At 46.1% G+C, this 17,426-nt stretch overlaps 1 protein-coding gene across 1 annotated transcript in view; it reads right to left on the bottom strand.

Moving 5' to 3' along the window:
* Zdhhc14 (zDHHC palmitoyltransferase 14) overlaps nucleotides 1-14,564 on the bottom strand; it is a 247,818-nt gene extending 233,254 nt beyond the window's left edge. The window contains 1 exon segment of the mRNA XM_048420326.3: nucleotides 14,110-14,564. Within this exon segment, the coding sequence (XP_048276283.2) occupies nucleotides 14,110-14,354 (245 nt within the window). The 5' untranslated portion in view covers nucleotides 14,355-14,564.
* Nucleotides 14,565-17,426: the final 2,862 nt, after the last annotated feature.

The raw sequence follows: 17,426 nt of genomic DNA, 5'->3' as shown, positions 1-17,426 counted from the left end.
GGAGACAGGAAGAAGAAACACAACCTAGAGGCGTGGTTCTCAACCTTCCTGATGTTGCGACCCTTTAATACAGTTCCTCGTGTTGTAGTGACCCCCAACCCCAAAATTATTTCATTGCTACTTCATAACTGTAGTTTTGCTACTGTTATGAATCTTAGTGTAAATATCTGATATTCAGGATAACTGGTATGTGACCCCCAAAAGGGGTCATGACCCACAGGTTGAGAACTGCTGGTCTAGAGACATTAAGGCAAAGATTGTTGGAGATGATGGCAGAAGGCATGGGAGAGAGGGTGAGAAGGGACAACAGGTCCAGGCTACAGTTCTGAGGAAAAGGAGGCGATTTCACTGACAGCAGCACGTTCTGACGCAAAGGAGACCGCTGGGTTTCCCAGTCTCGGTGACTGGCATCTTCTAGGTAGAGCGGGTGCCACAGTCGAGTAGCAAAGAGACCTGAAAGTCACATTTGAAAAAAAAAAAAAAAACAAAAACAGAGCCACTATCTCAAGGATGTGAAGCTGTTTGGGGAAGTGAGAAAGGCAGGGGGCGAGCGAGCAAAGTTCACAGCGGGAAAGAGAGCAGATGTAGCACAGGAGGAAGAGAAAAGACTAACACCCAGGAGACATACATCCTAGGTGTGCCAAAGAAAGGAAAAGTTCCAAAGAACAGAAAGCCCTCCACGTGTCCCATGCTAAGAGGAAGGGGAAAGTGGAGACTGAAGAGAACACATCCTCTCCAGGAAATGGCCCAGGACACACCTTCTGGGGACTTACTTCTACAGCCAGCACAAGGAGAAGCAATTCTTTCTCAGGCACCAAAACCCATGTTTTTCATGGACTCTGGTGTTTTGTGTGAAAATAGACCGTTGCCCTGAATTCTTGGGAAGTATAGGAAAACCACCACAAGAGAGCCGACTCACAGGGCTAAAGTCTTCCCCAGGTGGGGGCTTGCACCACCAACCCTTAGCTGATAAAGCTATCTCGGGGCTAAGCATGCCAGCGCCAACGCCGTGGACCACACCCTCCCCTATCAGGCACCCAGCACCCTTGCCACATTTCCATGGTCCTCAGCAACAATACTAATTCCCATAGACTTTGAAATCATTGGCTTAAAAAATCTAGTTTGGAGATATATGGAAGTGATCATATATAAATCCTTGTTTTTAACGGAATGTTTAGAAATGCTTAAACTGTTAAAATTTTTAAAAAAAGCCTACAGACAGAGGGAATGGAGCCCTGGGCAAGAAACATGCATAGAGGCAGTGCTGTCATCCTGTTTTCCATCCTGGGTCCCGGGGGACAGAGGAAGTGATGTTGTGTCTCCTTCAGCGCATCAGGGGATCATAAGGAAATGAATGTCTGTGGAGTTTATTCTGTGGTTCCTGAATTCAACAGAGCTTCTCTCTGGTTTTCAACCAAAGTCAGACATGGGCAGAAGACCAGATACAATGACAGACTGTGTAGAAGGGAAGTACAAAACCGGAGAAGACCTGTTATGAGTACCATGAGTGAGGAGGCAAAAATATTAAACCTATTTTTTAAAAAATTGAGAAATAGCATTTAAAAAAAGGTGAATAAAGCACCTTGTGTGACGTAAGGAGCTCTATACACCTTCATGATAATTATAGGCTATTTTGATCAATTGAAACATGAGGGCTGGGCTGCTTGTTGGGTATCTGTCCTGCCAAGTTCCCCACAGCCAGCAAGCCCTCCAAAAATCACACAGAGTCTACATTAGGTTATAAACTGATTGGCCCATTAGGCCAGGCTACTTATTAGTTCTTATGACTTATCTTAACCCATTATTCTGATCTATGTTATTCATAAGGCTTGGTACCTTTTTCAGCTGTCAGCTCACATGTTGCTTCTTCAGTGGTCTGGGCAGGAATGGCGGAGTGAGCTTCCTCCTCCCTAGTCTTCTCCTATTCTCATTGCCCCGCCTCTACTTCTTGTCTGGTTGACCCGACAACCTGCCTGGCCAATCAGTGTTTTATTAAAATACATGACTGACAGAATACAGACAATTCTTCCGCACCGATCAATTAACAGGATCTAAGCATTGGGTAAGTATTTTTTCTTTATCATTCATGTAAAACCACTGGATCCATGCTAAACTCACGTTCGGTGATTCAGACTGAAGCATTTCCATCTGGATATCATAGGCATATACAGGACACATTTTAAGATTAAAAAAATAATCTATGACGTGGCAGTCTGGTGTATTTTATCCGAGAAAATGTCAGCAATTTCTAAGAATCAGAATCAAAGAAAGAACCAAAAGGAATGTCAAGAACAATCAAGGCATGTTTACATAGATCAGTCATCACAGCAGTAAATGCAAATTATGTATGTATGAACCAATACATCAAGGAATATGAGAAATACAATATTAGTTCAAAATCCTCACAGGCTGAACGTTGTGAAAGCAACAAGAGCATAGATTTTGAAATCTGTCAAGAACCTGACAAAGCAGAGAAATCTGAATGCCAAGAGCCCTTCCCTAGAGGAAAGGGCCAACAGTTGCTTCTGGCCTTGCAAAGCAGGAGGAAGGTCAGTTGTCTGCCATGGACAGGAGTAAGTCTTTAATGGCCACATGTGGATTGTCATATGGATACGAACTCCAAAAGGGCCTTGGCCTCAGAGGAAGTATGCATGTCCTGTCAACTTCTTCCTGCTGGTTTTCACTCAACACACAGTAAGGGCACACCAATGGCTGGGGGAGGACAGGACCATTGAGAGACTCCTGGGACCCATCTCAAAGTAAGCCATGGAAAGATCAGAGGCTAAAAATGGAGTCTGCCAGTCTCAGGTACTTAACCAGGCCATAGTTGTAGTTGCTGGGCCAGAACAGCAAGCAAAAGAGGTGGCCTGAGGCCCAGAAAGCTGGGGGCGGGATCTAAAGCAAAAACAGAAGGCTGTCAGTCACACTAAAAGACGGAGACAAAGCTCCCATAGTTCGCTAAACTGGCGCTAGACTAGAAAATACGAAGAAATTGCTTGACCAGGGCTGAGATCAAAAGTACAGCTAGAGGAAAAGTGTGATGTGACCCCCAAGTCTTGAAAAGCCGGAGATAATGAATCTAACTGCAGCTTCTCCCAGACTTGCAACCACTTCAACTGAGCCACCTTCATACTAAAGTCCAAAATTTTGAGTGCACGAAAATCCTCCACTCTCTGAGGACCAACACAATTCCACCAGTGGAAATTCCACCCCTGACTTCATGAGCAGTATCCAAGTCAAGCCTAAACTTCCTAAAATTGTTCTACAAAGTTACCTTTGGGTTATGTGCATGTAAAAACTGCAAGACTAGAGAAAAAAATGAAATCCCTGGTCTCAAGCATTTTAGATAAGGGATATTAAACTTGTACAAATAAGGCTGACTCAACCCACACATTAAGGATATTAAAATTTTGTAAATTGCTGCAATTTCTTTAATTCCCTTACACACAATGGCTATCATGTAATTAAAATGTATGAAGTCCACAAAGGAGGAAGAAACGGAATCCGTAGACAAAGACATAGCCAGCCCAGAGGTCAGACACTAGAGTTGCCGGGGGAGTGTTTCTGCAGCGGAAGACTGGAAACCAAAACAAAATTAATATGGGAATAATTCAAAATAAAACACAAAGAGGAAGAAAAGAGAAAAAACTGAAATAAAGTGCATGGTACATGATGCATAAGTAGATTCATAGGAAAGAAAAGAGAGGAAGACAGGAGAAATATCGGAAAAAACAATGAATGAGAAATATCCAAATCAGATGAAAGTTATCAATCCAAAGACCTGAGAATCCTAGCAAATCCCAAGCAGGATAAATAGAGAGAAAGCCACAGATGCATGTCGTATAGCAACTACTGAGAACAACCTATAAAGAGGCAATCAGCTGGAGAGCTATCACACAGTGAAACATGCTATATGTCATCACAATAGACTATATCCATTAAAACGTATGAGTCTTATATTAAGGCAGATTCAATATAAGAAACATAGAAAATGATATTTTTGTTGGTTTCTTTTTGTTTTGTGGCAGTGGTGGTTGTTTTGAGACAGAGTTTCACTATGCAGAGTAGACTGGCTTCCAATTCATGGAGATCTACCTGCTTCTACCTCCCAAGTGCTCTACCATACCCATCTGGAAGGGGTATATTTTTAAGCCAACAGAAATAATACAGACAATATAGCTTGGCCGACATGGGAAGACCCCAAAGATGAAGGAGACAAATTGGTCCAGATTGCAAACATATAAAGATAAGTGCAGAGTTCATTTTAAATCCTGCGTATTTACAAACATGTGTTTTTATTGAAGTATGTTTTGCTCTAAAGCATTTTATTACACATTAGCTTATATTTCATTTAGATATTCTTAATGGCTGGAAAATAATATTACTGGTTTTATACCATGCATGGATGTAAAAGACAGAATAGTAAAAACACAAAGGGTACAAAGATTAAAGAAAGGATAAAGTGTTAAGATCCATATGTTATTTTTAAAATACAATGCTTACATTTGGAAGTGCATTATAACAGATAAAAGGTCACGTGGTAGTATCTTAAGCAATCACTAATGATAGCACAAAAGAACACAGCCTAAAGTTTTAAAAGGAGATAAAATAGAAAACTAAAGATATGTAATTAATGTAGAGCAAGGTTGAAGGCAGAAAACAAAAACCAAAGTAATGCGGGGAAATTAGAAGATGAACAATTGGACTACAAAGTTAATGAGTGATACTGAGACAAATGACAAACTACCAATGCATTGTTGTGTCCATGGTGCTTCCTAAAACTGAAAACATTACCATTTTGTCAAAAGATCGTATCCATTTTGTTGTTGTTAAGAATTACACAGTTGTCAAGCATAAAGGCCCTGCCTATAAGCCCAACGTTTGAAGAGACTAAGAGGGGAAGGCTGCGATTTGAAGTCAACATGGGTTGTGTAGCAAGAGCCCCATGTCTCAGATAACAAAATACTCCAAGCTGATTACACACTGAAGCACTGGGAAGTGAAGGCACATGATGTCAACTTAATTTTCAGGGGTTTGGGGGGATTAAAACAGAGAGAATGAAGAAAAGGGAGAGCAAAAAATTCCATCAAGAAGTGATGGGACTCGAGAGTCTAGGAGACTAAATTAGTCTTGCGACTCTTCCGGAAGCTTGAAATCATTTCAAATTAAAAAGTTGTGCCATCTGCACAAGTAAACGTATCCAATGTGATGCTACCTTATATTTAAAATACACAAAGTCAATGCTATCATTTCAGAAAGGAAGACTACACATTTCTTGATAGAATGCTGATACAGAAAAGCTTGGGCTGAGGTCATAGCCTGTTTGGTACTGTCTGGCATGCCTGAGACCAAAAGAAAGAAATGGGACAGGGTGGGGGTGAGTGTGGAGGGGACTAGGGAGGGTTGAAGAGACATGAAACCAAGTGTCCCACTGTTTGAGAATGCAAAAGGCCAGGTACTAAAAATGACTAGCTTCCTCCTTCCCATGGCTTCAGGGAAGGGAGTTGGGACTGGGCCAAAGGATCCAGGGCATCTCTAGTAGACTGAAAAGAACAGTAAGATTTAGAAAAGCAATGAGAAGAGTTTTAGCAGCAAAGAAATGGTTAATGTTTAAGGTGACAGATGCACTTGTCCTGATTATAACATGAATCAAAACATTATAAGATAATCCATAAATTATCTGTAAGCTTTATGTGTCAATTAAAATTTTTAACTAAAAACATAAAAAGCACTGGTATTAGTTGGATGGGGTTTTTCTGATAGTATTTTACCTCAAAACTTGAGCACATATTTATCCATAATCTTCTCCATGAATAAGTCCTTAAAATATGAAAAGTGGAGATACAGAAAGCTCATCTATTTTATAAAGTACAATGAAAAACATACCGCAAAATTCATTATTTTGTATACTAATTTAAAAATTAAATTGTAAGAGATTTGTAAAATCTGTTTGAAGGGCTAGAGAGATGGCCATAGCGGTTCAGGGCACTTACTGCTCTCTCAGAGGACTTGAGTTCAGTCCCTAGCACCCACACCACAAGCCTCAAACACACTCCCTCAACCCTTCACTGCAGCACCAGAGGATCCAACACCCACTTCCCACCTCCTTGGGCATCTGCACTTCAGTGCAAATTCCCACACAGAGACACAAATGTACAAATGCAATTAAAACTCAAGTACAAAGTGATTTGAAAAATATATTTGAGAACTTATTGTGTATAGCTCACACCTATAATCCCAGCACTTGGGAGGCAGAGGCAGGAGGATTCCCATTTCCAGACCAGCCTGTGCCACACTATAAGATTTGGACTCAAATTTAACAAAATATTTGAAGTGGTGTCATGCCCGCCTTGCCAGCAAGGAAGACGCAACACCGGACTCTTCTTAACTGTGGTTTATTCAGGACCTTTGAATAATCTTCTCACCCTCTCGTCCCTCTCGCACCTCTTGCACTTCTCGCCCAGGGCAGAGCCAGCCTACAGCTTAAATAACCTCTGGGTAGCCAACCCCAGCAAGCCATGTGGGAAACACAGATAGGTCCAGAAACGCATAAGCAAGCCAGATCCTTAGCGTTAGCCATATATGGAGTTGTTCACAGCTGAGAGCACTCACCGTTGGGAAGTGGAAGGTGGAAACCAGCGCCACCTTTAAGGCATGGCATCACGCAGCTCTCTACAAAGTGGGATCAGTCTTCTACATTTAAGGAACAACTAAATAAGAACATAAGTGGTGTAGGAGTCTTCTGTCTATGTGTTACTTTTATTGGTTAAATAAAGAAGCTGCCTTGGCCTTTTGATAGGCCAGCCCTTAGGTGGGTGGAGTAGACAGAACAGGATTCTGGGAGAGAGAAAACAGAGTCAGGCAGACACCATGGCTCTCCTCTCTGAGATGCTGGTTAGTCTCATGCCGGTAAGCCACAGTCAAGTAGCGATACAGATTATTAGAAATGGGTTAAATCAATATGTGAGAGTTAGCCAATAAGAGACTAGAACTAATGGGCCAGGCAGTGTTTAAATGAATACAATTTGTGTGTTGTTATTTCGGGATATAAGTTAGCCAGGCGGCCGGGAGCTGGGCAGGCGGAACGCTCCTTTTACAACACATAAGAGGGTTCCTAGCCCTTACCTGAGCAACTGAACAAATGGACATTTTATTAGACCAATTCCTAGATGCAACTAATTTTAAAGTATCTATAAGAATACTTCTGGATTTGCTAACAAGCCCAGCTAGAGGAGAACAGCATACTTCCTTGAAATCCTTCATTTAAATTCTATTGCTAAGACATAATAACTCTGTCATGAATAAATCATGTACAAGATTATACTGCAGAAAAGAAAAATCTCCAGGATATGCAGATATGGTCCATTAAATAATTAAGCATCACTACCCTATTTTAGGAACCTACATGAATCTCTTCTCCCTAACACACAGTATCACTTCCTACCCAGACAGACAGCAACAAAACACGGGTGGCTGGCTGGGGCTGGAGAGATGGCTTAGCCATTAAGAGCATGCACTAATCCAGCGCCCACATCAGGCAGCTCAGAACTGCCTGTAAGTCCAGCTCCAGGGGATCCAATGCTTCCGACCTACACTCATGTGCAATAGTCACATCACACAATATAGCTATCAGCGTGATTTTTTTTTTTTTGCCTCCAACATTTAGGGCAGAAATAAAGAAATACTAGAAAGCAGTCCAAGCCGATGAACATCCTGATTCTATGACTAGCTTCCTAAGTCAACAAGAAAACCTCTCCGGCTTCAAAGGACACATTTGAAAAGGGATGCCGCTTGATTCTGAATTCAGAAGACTCACATCAAATATAGTTAAGATAAAAGTATCAAATATAGTTTTTAAAAGTATTCTATAACCCATTATTAATTATACATTTTCTCTATTCATACAATCTCCTCAAGTACAAAACACAGAGAAGTTTTTCAATAGTTTTACAGTCTATAATTAGTTAATTAAGCACACATTTACTGCGTGGGCTATGTACCTGCTACTGTGGTAGGGACTGGGGAATCTAGTGCTGAACAGAACACACAGGACCCTACGGAACATACATGTATTGACTACATACACAAAGAAGTGAGCATTTGTCATGTAAGAGATTATGGTAGAGTTTTTTGTTTGTTTGTTTTGGTTGGGGGTTTTTTGTGACAGGGTTTCTCTGTGTAATGGCCCTAGCTGTCCCAGAACTCACTCTGTAGACCTGGTTGGCCTGGAACTCACAGAGATCCTCCTGCTTCTGTCTCCCAAGTGTTGGGATTAAAGGTGTGCACCACTATGCCCAGCCTATAATGAAGATTTAAAATTACTTAAGATTCATGGGGAACCATTGTGATTCATATAAATGCTTGCCCATCACTGTGTAGACAGGGAACATACAACATGTTGCAGATGTTTTCAGAGAAAGGTACAAAACCAGATACACTCTATGTAGGAGGAGCTAGATGAGATGGTCCCTCAGGATCCTAAGGGCTGCATCTCCACTCTGTAATGAGCTAACCCATCCATGACAGAGGCATTACTGAACTGGTAATCATTTACAGAAGGCAGCCTCAGCTACACCTTGATGCCAAATGCTCCCCAAAGGCCTATGAGTTAGAGGTTTGGTCTCTAGAGTAACACTGTTGTGAGGTGGTGGAGCCGTCAGGAGGCAGGACTGAGGCAAGTCCTTAGATAATTGGGGCATCCTCTCAGAAGGGATTATGGGTCTCCATTCTCATCTTCTTTGCTTTTCAGTCATAAAGGGAGAGTTTTGTCCTGCGACGTGTTGTCCACCACTGTCATTCAGAACCCCTACCTGAGTTCTGAAAGAAATGGGTCTACCAAACCATGGGCTGGAGCCTCTAAAACCACGAGCCAAAATAAACTTTCTCTCTTCATGTGTTATCTCAGGCATTTTGCTATGATTGGGGGAGCTTCCTAACACAAACTCGGAGCCTATGTTACAGGGGTAATACCTTACAAGATAACAAAGATTATTCCACCTAGAACAACATCATTATTATAGGAAGTGACACTTTTATTTACCAAAAAAGAATCCAAGTACCATTGCCAAAGCAAGCATGACCCTGGCTCTACTGATTCCCAATGGCTCTTCATTTATTTCAGAGGGGGTTAGCTAAAATAACAAGAAAAGAAGTCAAGAAAAGATGGAAGAAGTAAGAGGAGAGGTTTCTGGAAGGAGTGGGCAGAGAAAAAATAGAGAGAGAGAGAGAAATGCTACTTTTTAGGATCTGTTTATTCAGTGTGTGTGTGTGTGTGTGTGTGTGTATGTGTGTGTGTGTGTATGTGTATGTGCATGTGCATACACATGCACGCCAAGGCATGTATTTTGGAGGACACAGCCACTTGCAGGAGCCAGTTCTCCCTAACTGTGTGGGTCACAGAGACTGAACACAGGTTGTCAAGTTTGACTGCAAGCACCTTTACTGACTGAGTCATCTCACTGGCCCCACACTGCTTTTTGAAGTAAACATCAATGGCCTTCTAGCAAAAATTTTCAGAATGTTCCCAAATCCTCACATTTGGACTCCAGCAATACCTGCAACCTGTCACAAGGAGACACATCATGCCTAGTATCTAAGTAGGCCTCCCCTCACCTCACATGAGCACCTGAAATACTCAGCTTCCCATTCAGGTCCCTCTTTCTTTCCCTGTGAAAAGTAACTATGAAATCCTAATATTTAGAAACAAAGGTTTTGCACTTCCAGATTTTTAGCCATGACAGAACAGGCTGCATGTATGCATGTGTGCATAATTCGGAATCAAAGGAACTGATAGTGTTCACTGATCTTTTCAAACCCTGTTCTGCGGCTGTGGGAATGACGGTACTTGGAGGAGACTCTTAGTAACTTAGAGGAGTAGGGAGACGTCTCGACAGTGCCGCCATCAGCGACCCTTCCTTCCTTCTTAAATGCCAGCTATGAAATGCTGCCATTTCCACCAGCGCTCCATATGTTCAATAAAGGCAGACAGAAAAATAAGCAGCCCTGACCTGCTTGGAAAGAGCAAAGTGTTACAGCTGGTTGGTTTGGGTAGTTTCTTGGCTGATCTACAGTTCTAAGATGAGAGCTCCCCAAATGGAGATGGAATCAGGGTGTGGATTGGGACACTTCCTCGAGCACCCCTGCCGGCCGCCCACTCTGCAGGGGTGAGATCCGGGACACTGCTGACATGGGCTCGAGGGACTTTTATAAAGGTCGCTGTTCTCATAAGGTACTGCACAGTACCCCAATTTCTCCGTGCTAATAACTCTATCTCAACACTCATGCTTATTAACCCACATGCACCCTTCCTCAAGACTCTCAAATGGTAGACGGCTTCCTTGGGAGGTTTAACGTAACAATATATACTATGCAATCGGCATTGCTCCACACCAGACACCATCCTGAGAATACTGTCCCCTTTAATACTAACATGTAAGGCTAGATATTACAAATCACACTTTGTAGATTTTGGAAGTCAAGGTGTGCTAACTGACCTTCATTTTCAACCTGACATAGCCTGAAGACTGTTGCTAAGATACAACACTCTAACCCAGTGGTTCTCAACCTTCCTAATGCTGCGACCCTTTAATACAGTTCCTCATATTGTGGTGACCCTTGACCATAAAATTATTTGAGTTGTTACTTCTTAACTGTAATTTTGCTACTATTATGAATCGTAGTGTATACAGCTCTTTTCCAGTGGTATTTGGGGGGTCGAGAACCACTGCAAAAGCTCCTGAGGGAGGAAATGGTTTATTTCAGCTTAGACTTCCAGATGACAGTCCATCACTCTGGGAAATCAGAGCAGGAACTGATGCAGAAACCACGGAGGGATGCTGCTCGCTGGCTCACTCACACTCTCTGTTAGATAGCCCATGCTTACTTAACTGAGGGATGGGGCCACCCACAGTGGGCTGGGCCCTCCCACACTGATCATTAATCAAGACACTATTTCAGAGTCAAGGTCACAAGTCAATGTGATCTGGGCAATCCCTCAGATGAGGTTTCCTTTCCTCAGGTGATCCATGGTAGTGTCGATTTGATAATAAATAATAATAATAATAATAATAACACCCTAACCAACACAAAGTTTATTTTAAAATGACCCATTATTGAGGGTCACACTGCTGGCGAGAAGTTTATGATCTGCATTTCTGAAAGTTCTGCTTCTAACCAGATTCCACGCTTTGCAGCAAACAGGATGGGTGTGAACCTAAGCAGAGTCGGATTTGTGCTCAGCAGCCTTCCCACAGCTAATGTTGTGACTGCTTTCTTCCTCTCTCCTGTGCGAACAATCCTCTCTCCTCTGCCATTCTCTGGGGGCTGAAGTCACCACCAGTACCCATTGCTGAGCTCTGGTGAGTTCACGTCTCTGGACTTCACTTCCTCATCCATCTGTTCCAGGTTGGGAGCGAGGAGGCGAAAGGGCAAAGTTATACAACAGCACCACTGGGAGGTGGTGGGAGACTGGGCCTCATCATAGGAAAGAAGTGGGGATGCCCATTTCTGTTTCTTTCCATCTCCTAGCTGCCATGGAGGAAGCAGCCTTTCCTCAAGCACATGGTCTTGCTGGCCAGCATGTTAGCCTTCTCCTTGGGTGTGAAAGCAGTGGGCCAAATGAACAGCGGCTGACGCCTCTGACACCGTGAGCCAAAAGCCACCTTTCTTCCTTTCAGTTATTTTCCTAGGGTCTTTTGCCACAATCATAAGCCGGACATAATGTTCACATGAAAAGCTACCAAGGCTTGAAACAAAGCACTCAAAATAGGGAACCACAGAATATGTGTTCAACGAATAATTAAAGGATGACCAGGAAAAAGATGAGCGGGAACCGATAATATTGGCATTTCCTCTTGATCACATTTCCTGTGTGCATGGCTAGCTGGTTTTTGAGTCTCTTGCAAATTAACTTGGTTCGAGTAATTTGATTTCATTCTGTCTCTAGCAGTGATTAGAAACTTAAGACAACGTCAGTGCCCACGACAATGGAATACAATAGCAATGCCCGATCAAACCATGACAGGCCGAGGTTTGCGCAGACCTATGATTCTTCCCAACTGCAGCACAACACTAGGATGGGCCTCTTACTTTCTTGAAGCTTCAGCTTGTCTAGTCGAAGCAACACTGGTGGTGGAGAGTAAGCATGCGCACACAAACGCACCCCAACTCCCGTAGAACTGACATAAAATGATGCTGCAAATAGGGTCTAATAAAAGCCCGGAGCCCACGGTTCTTCCTACAGCCCTCAGCTAGCACAACATTGGCACAGCAGAGGGTTTTAACAAGCTGCAAGTGGGGACTTTGGGGAACTCTTGAAAAAAGACACACACAGAGATCAAGAAATGAAAATGAATATATGACGATTTGGTTAGAAGCTACCTTTGAACAGGAAAATAAAAGATAGAGCATAATAACTCAGGGGGGTCCCTCAGCACACAGTGAAGGTTTGGATGCGCATCAAAAGGGATTAGTTACCAGCCTGTGTGCAGCACACTCACAGCTGAAGCTCTGTTAACTCCCACACAAAGATTATCTAATTGTCCCCACTTTAGAATCCCCAAAAAGAGTTAAAATGCCAATACAAGTCTACCGGAAGCATTTTATGACAAGAGAGGCATACTGAACACTCTCCACCTAAAGCCACCTGTAACTAAAGCCCCTGCAAAGGAGATGGCGTTTCTGTTAAACATGTGGCATCGTTACTTCCATCCAAATGTAGAATACAAGTGTACCAGGGGCCTGCACCCCTTCCCCCAATTTCCACCAGTCCAGTCAGCAGGGACAAGAGGCTGGCTGACTGCGCACCCAAGAAAACAACAGGGGCCCCACAGAGTATGACTTCTTGGCATTCTACACAAAGCTCATACCCCTTCCCTCCATCCCACAGGTCCCCCACAACAGATGCCATCAATTTAATCTCAAACACCCACAAAAGTTAACCTAAGAGACCAAAATCAGAAATGGAGGCGGGGGCTGTAAAGGGAGTAAAGGGTGAGAGCTGGAGGCATCAAAACCAGAGCCTAGTACTTGTTAAAGACAAAACTAAACAAACATAGTAGGTTTTAGATTACCCTGTCCAGAAGAAACAGAAAGGGCTGAAAACATTATCATGCCTATAATAGATGGGATGTGGGCAATGCAAAGAAAATCTGTCCATTAACATACTTCTTTCTGAAAGTTTGGGTAGAGGCTGTAACTTTTATTGCGCATCGAATGGGGGAGGGGTAATGCAATCAGAGCAATTGCTATTGATTTGGAGTATGGCTAAACTCTTTACCTAATGGCTACTAATGAATGAGACCTTTCTTCAGCTGGCAGAAGGAGCTTGCTTACACCCAATTTGATTTTCCTAAAGACTCACATTTCCCATCCCCAGGATAAAGTCCCAAAGGGTTGTTTCTGGAATCGGGAGGGGGCATGAAGTGCCTCATTTTCCTCTCCAGGCCTCACATCTTTCACCTGTTCCCGAATGATCTGTTGTGGTTATTTTCTACGGGAACTTCTTTGAAATTAAGAGGGAAAATGCTCCACCCTCGGTAAGCCAAAGGCTGGTGATCAGGGACACAAGAAGAATGAAAAAATAAAATTACCGCAGGACACTGCCGGTAACCCACACTTTCAACCTAAAATAACCGAGATTCCTCATTATTCTGCAAACTGACTACAAGATTTAGCCAACTAGGTTTAAGAAGATGCCTTGCACTTCCTTAGCAGTGGAGGTGGGCGTGGGGAAGATAAGTCAAGTTTGCTTCCACTCCCCCGCATCTAATAAATTCCCACACCCCTCCGCCAGAAGGCTGTACCTGGGCTGATGTGCTAGTTCCAAACTCAGAGCAGGGAACCCACCTGCCTGGTTCTACCCAATCCTCAGGAGCCTGCGACCTGGCACAGCTTACACGTGCCCACGCTCCCCTCTTTCTTACTCTCAGGATCCCTGCCCTTCAAGACTTTATTCCGGGGGAGAAGGGGCTGAAAATCAAACAGTCCCTTAAAGGGAAAACGGGGAGAGCGGGCTGGCATTATATAACAATATACTCCAGAAAACGAAAGTCGCCGAAGTAGAGGTAGGGGAAGGCGAGGGGAGCAGGGCATCTGGAAGCCACCACTTACTCGAAGGCGAAGAAGAGTCCACTAGTGACCAGGATGAGGATGAGCGTCAGGTAGAAGACGCCCGTCTGCCGGGCCATCATGATCCTCCCATTGCAAAAGAACTTGTTTCTCCCCGGGAACACCTCCCATTTCCTCCGGGCCGCGATTTTCTTCTTCTTGTGGGGCGACTCCATCGGGGAGGAGCTGTGGGTGCTGATCTGACTGTACTCGCAGTCTTTCATGGGCCCGCCGCCGCCGGGAGGCATCCACGAGGGCAGCCGGCTGGGGGCGCACACCCCCAGAAGCCCCCCGGCCGTGCGGGTCCCGCCGAGCCACGGCCGCCGCCGGCCACCCGGCCGGCCCCCGAGCCGCGACGCTGTGACCCCTAAACGGGCTCCCGGCTCGGCGACAACTTTGCCGAGGACACCCAGGTTAACCCCTTGGGGAGCCCAGCTGTCATAGCAGAATCCGCTTTCCGGAGGAACGGTGTTAGTCCTCAGCCCGCTGCAGCGGTTCTCCGTGGCTTCCAGCCCGCGTGGATCGGGGCTATCGGACCCCGTGGGGGCGCGGGGGACCGTTCAGCAGACCCCCAAATCGCGGTGCGCCTGGCCCCGCCGCCAGCAAGCTCCCGGCTGCGCCTTTGCTCCGGCCCGCGGATCCACGATCGCCGCGCCCAGAGGGGACACTAGGCTGCAGACTCCACGCCGGCTCCCTCCGGAGCCACTTCTGCGCCTCGGCCAGGTGCCTTCTGCTCCTTCCCGGTGGCGGATCCTCCCAGGGGAAAGCGCTGCAAACTGGGAGGCAGCTCGCGGCACCGGCAACCCCTCCCAGGGGTGGGGACAGCCACGCGCGTTATTCTATCAGGAGCTGTTCGGTAAGAGCCGGGCGCTGCCCGCACGGCGACCCCGCGTCCACGAGCCGAGCAGCCGCGCCGTGTCCGCCGCCCTTTGCACGGGGCTCCCAGCCGAGGGTGGAAGCGGCGGCTCCCGGGGCTTCCTCGGTTCCTTCTGTCCGGAGGAGCCAGCCCTAGCTCAACGAGGGCCGCCGGAGGGCCGCGGGGACACTGCCACAGACACTTGTTTGCAAGGCTCAGCCCCGGCGCGCGCGCGGCGCTCCGCTCCGAGCAGGTCCGCCTCCTCGCGGCCGGGTGGGCGGCGACGCCCGCGCCTCACAGCCGGGCTCCTCCTCCTGCTCCTCCTCTTCGCCACCGAAGCCGGGGTACCGGCTCCCCGGGGTCCCTGCCTCAGTCCCCTTGGGCCAGAGAGCAGGGCTCGGGGACTGGGCCGGCCTGACGCGTCCAGAGGAAGGCGCCTGGCTCCCGGTGACATTCTTCGCCCCAGGAGCGACTGGGTCATTGCCCTCTGTCCTGAGGCGCCATGCGCTCCCCGCGGACTTCGGTCCGCTACAGGCTTCTCCTCCGGACTATTCCTGGCAGCAGCTGCCGCCTCGGGACACGCGCATCCTCACGGCCACTCGCCAAACCATTTTTGCAACTACCGGGAACCTGAGTACCCTCGGCGCGGAGATGTGACCCTCCCTGGCCTGCCCCCAATTCGTCTTCTTCCTCCCCAGCGCCTCGCGTGGCCGAGATGCTGGGAAAACTCTACTGATGCCCAGAGGAGGGGGTGGAATGCCGGATGGCAGAGTGATGAGCAGCGGCCCAGACTTCGGGAACTCGAAGGGCAGGGGACAGAAGAGCGGTCTGTGTCCGCTCCGACAGCGACCGATTGGGTCCTTCTTTCGGATTAAAAGCCCTTTGAAGCAGGCTATGTTTGGCTCGCTGCCTCCCCTACTTCTCATCCTCTACTTTTCCCTCACTGGTCCTCACAATGTTCCCGTTTTCCTTCTGTCTCCTTCCCCCTGTGGAGCCCCCACACAGTAAAGGGACCGCACGTCTAGAGGATGCTTGGAGTGCGTCTCTCTCTCCACCCCGGGTGGACCAGTGGGCTCAAGTCGAGCTCCAGACGCCGACGCGCTTTTGCGCTCCTGGGCTTCGCGGCCTTGTGGGAGCGCTTACTGGGGTTGTGCACTAGGGTAACCAAGAGCAAAAAGGCACCAGGCAGCTATGCTCGATTTTCCGAGTCCTACTTTCTTTTCGGAGCCCGCTGGGATATGTAGTTCCTTCTCTCGCTGTCCAGCTCTAAGAGGAAACGTGACTTGGGGGCCTAAAACTACAAGTCCCTGCATCCCCTGCGACGAAGGCGGGGGAGTAAAGGTACTGGACGTTCTGGTGCTCAGCGTTTGGAGAGCAACAAAGACAGCTTTGGGAAAGGGGCTTTCTCTGTGAGGGTGGGCACCTGCTCACTGCCCGCCTTCGCTGGGCAATCCTCACCACAATCCTGCGATGCACTATTGTACCCAGCTCAAAGAAACTGCTTGCCCAACACTACAAAACTGTCCAGCGACAGAGATGGCATTGGACCCAGAGCTCAGTTTTTTCCTCACAAAGCGCGCCTCAGTGCGCAGGGTCAAAGGGAGATAAGCTTGGCTACCCCGAAGCGGAAAAGAACGCGACTAGCTGGAAAGTGGTGGGAATAGGAGTGGTACTAAGATAGGACACGGTGTCACAAGAAGTTAAAAACCAAGTGCGATTCTTAGGGGCTGGGTAGGGCTTTTTCTTTGTTTAGGGAGTGGGTGGGTGTGCTTTCTGAAACAAGTTCTCACTCCTGTAGCATAGGCTGGTCTCCAATTCCCGATTCTCTGCTTCAGCCTTCTGCATACTGAGATTAGAGACATGTTCCACCAAATCCAGCAAAGAATCTTAAATGGACAATTGGGATTAGCCTTGAATTTTTTGAGATATTTATGACAGAAAAAAAAAACACATTACAGAGGCAACTAAGTGCTTGCTAGCTATGCTATTTAAAAAAATGGCATTTCTCTGGCATTTGAAGTAAAAGCTTGTGTTCTTTCCTACCCTTGAACTGATTGTTGTATCTATTGTCTTGGTATTAGAAAACACCCTCTCTAGGGATTAGGAGTGTAACTTGGTGGTAGAATACTTGCCCACTCTTATTCTCAACTAAACTGGACTTTTTTTTATTATTTCTTTCTTTCTTTATTTTGGCATATGGCACTGTTGAAAAGTTCACCCTCTAGGGATGTGTGCTAAAAGTATTTGTGAGTGAGATGACAGAAAGATTAGAATGTGCTTTTAGACACTCCAGCGCCTCCACCTCCCACACACAAGGAGCCAGAAGGAACAACTCTGGGAAAGTGGGGACATGCGATGTAACTGTGTTGCATTACCATTGCTGACTGTCACAAACTGAGGGCCTTTACTTCAAGTGTACCCCACAGCCTCTGTGGTTCAGGTGACCAAGTCAGTCAAGGTAGAG

The sequence above is a fragment of the Myodes glareolus genome, chromosome 1 (genome assembly GCF_982192425.1).
Source record: "Myodes glareolus chromosome 1, mMyoGla1.1, whole genome shotgun sequence".
NCBI lineage: Eukaryota > Metazoa > Chordata > Mammalia > Rodentia > Cricetidae > Myodes > Myodes glareolus.
The sequence above is the reverse complement of the archived record's forward strand: the minus strand, read 5'-3'. Positions and strand labels throughout refer to the sequence as shown.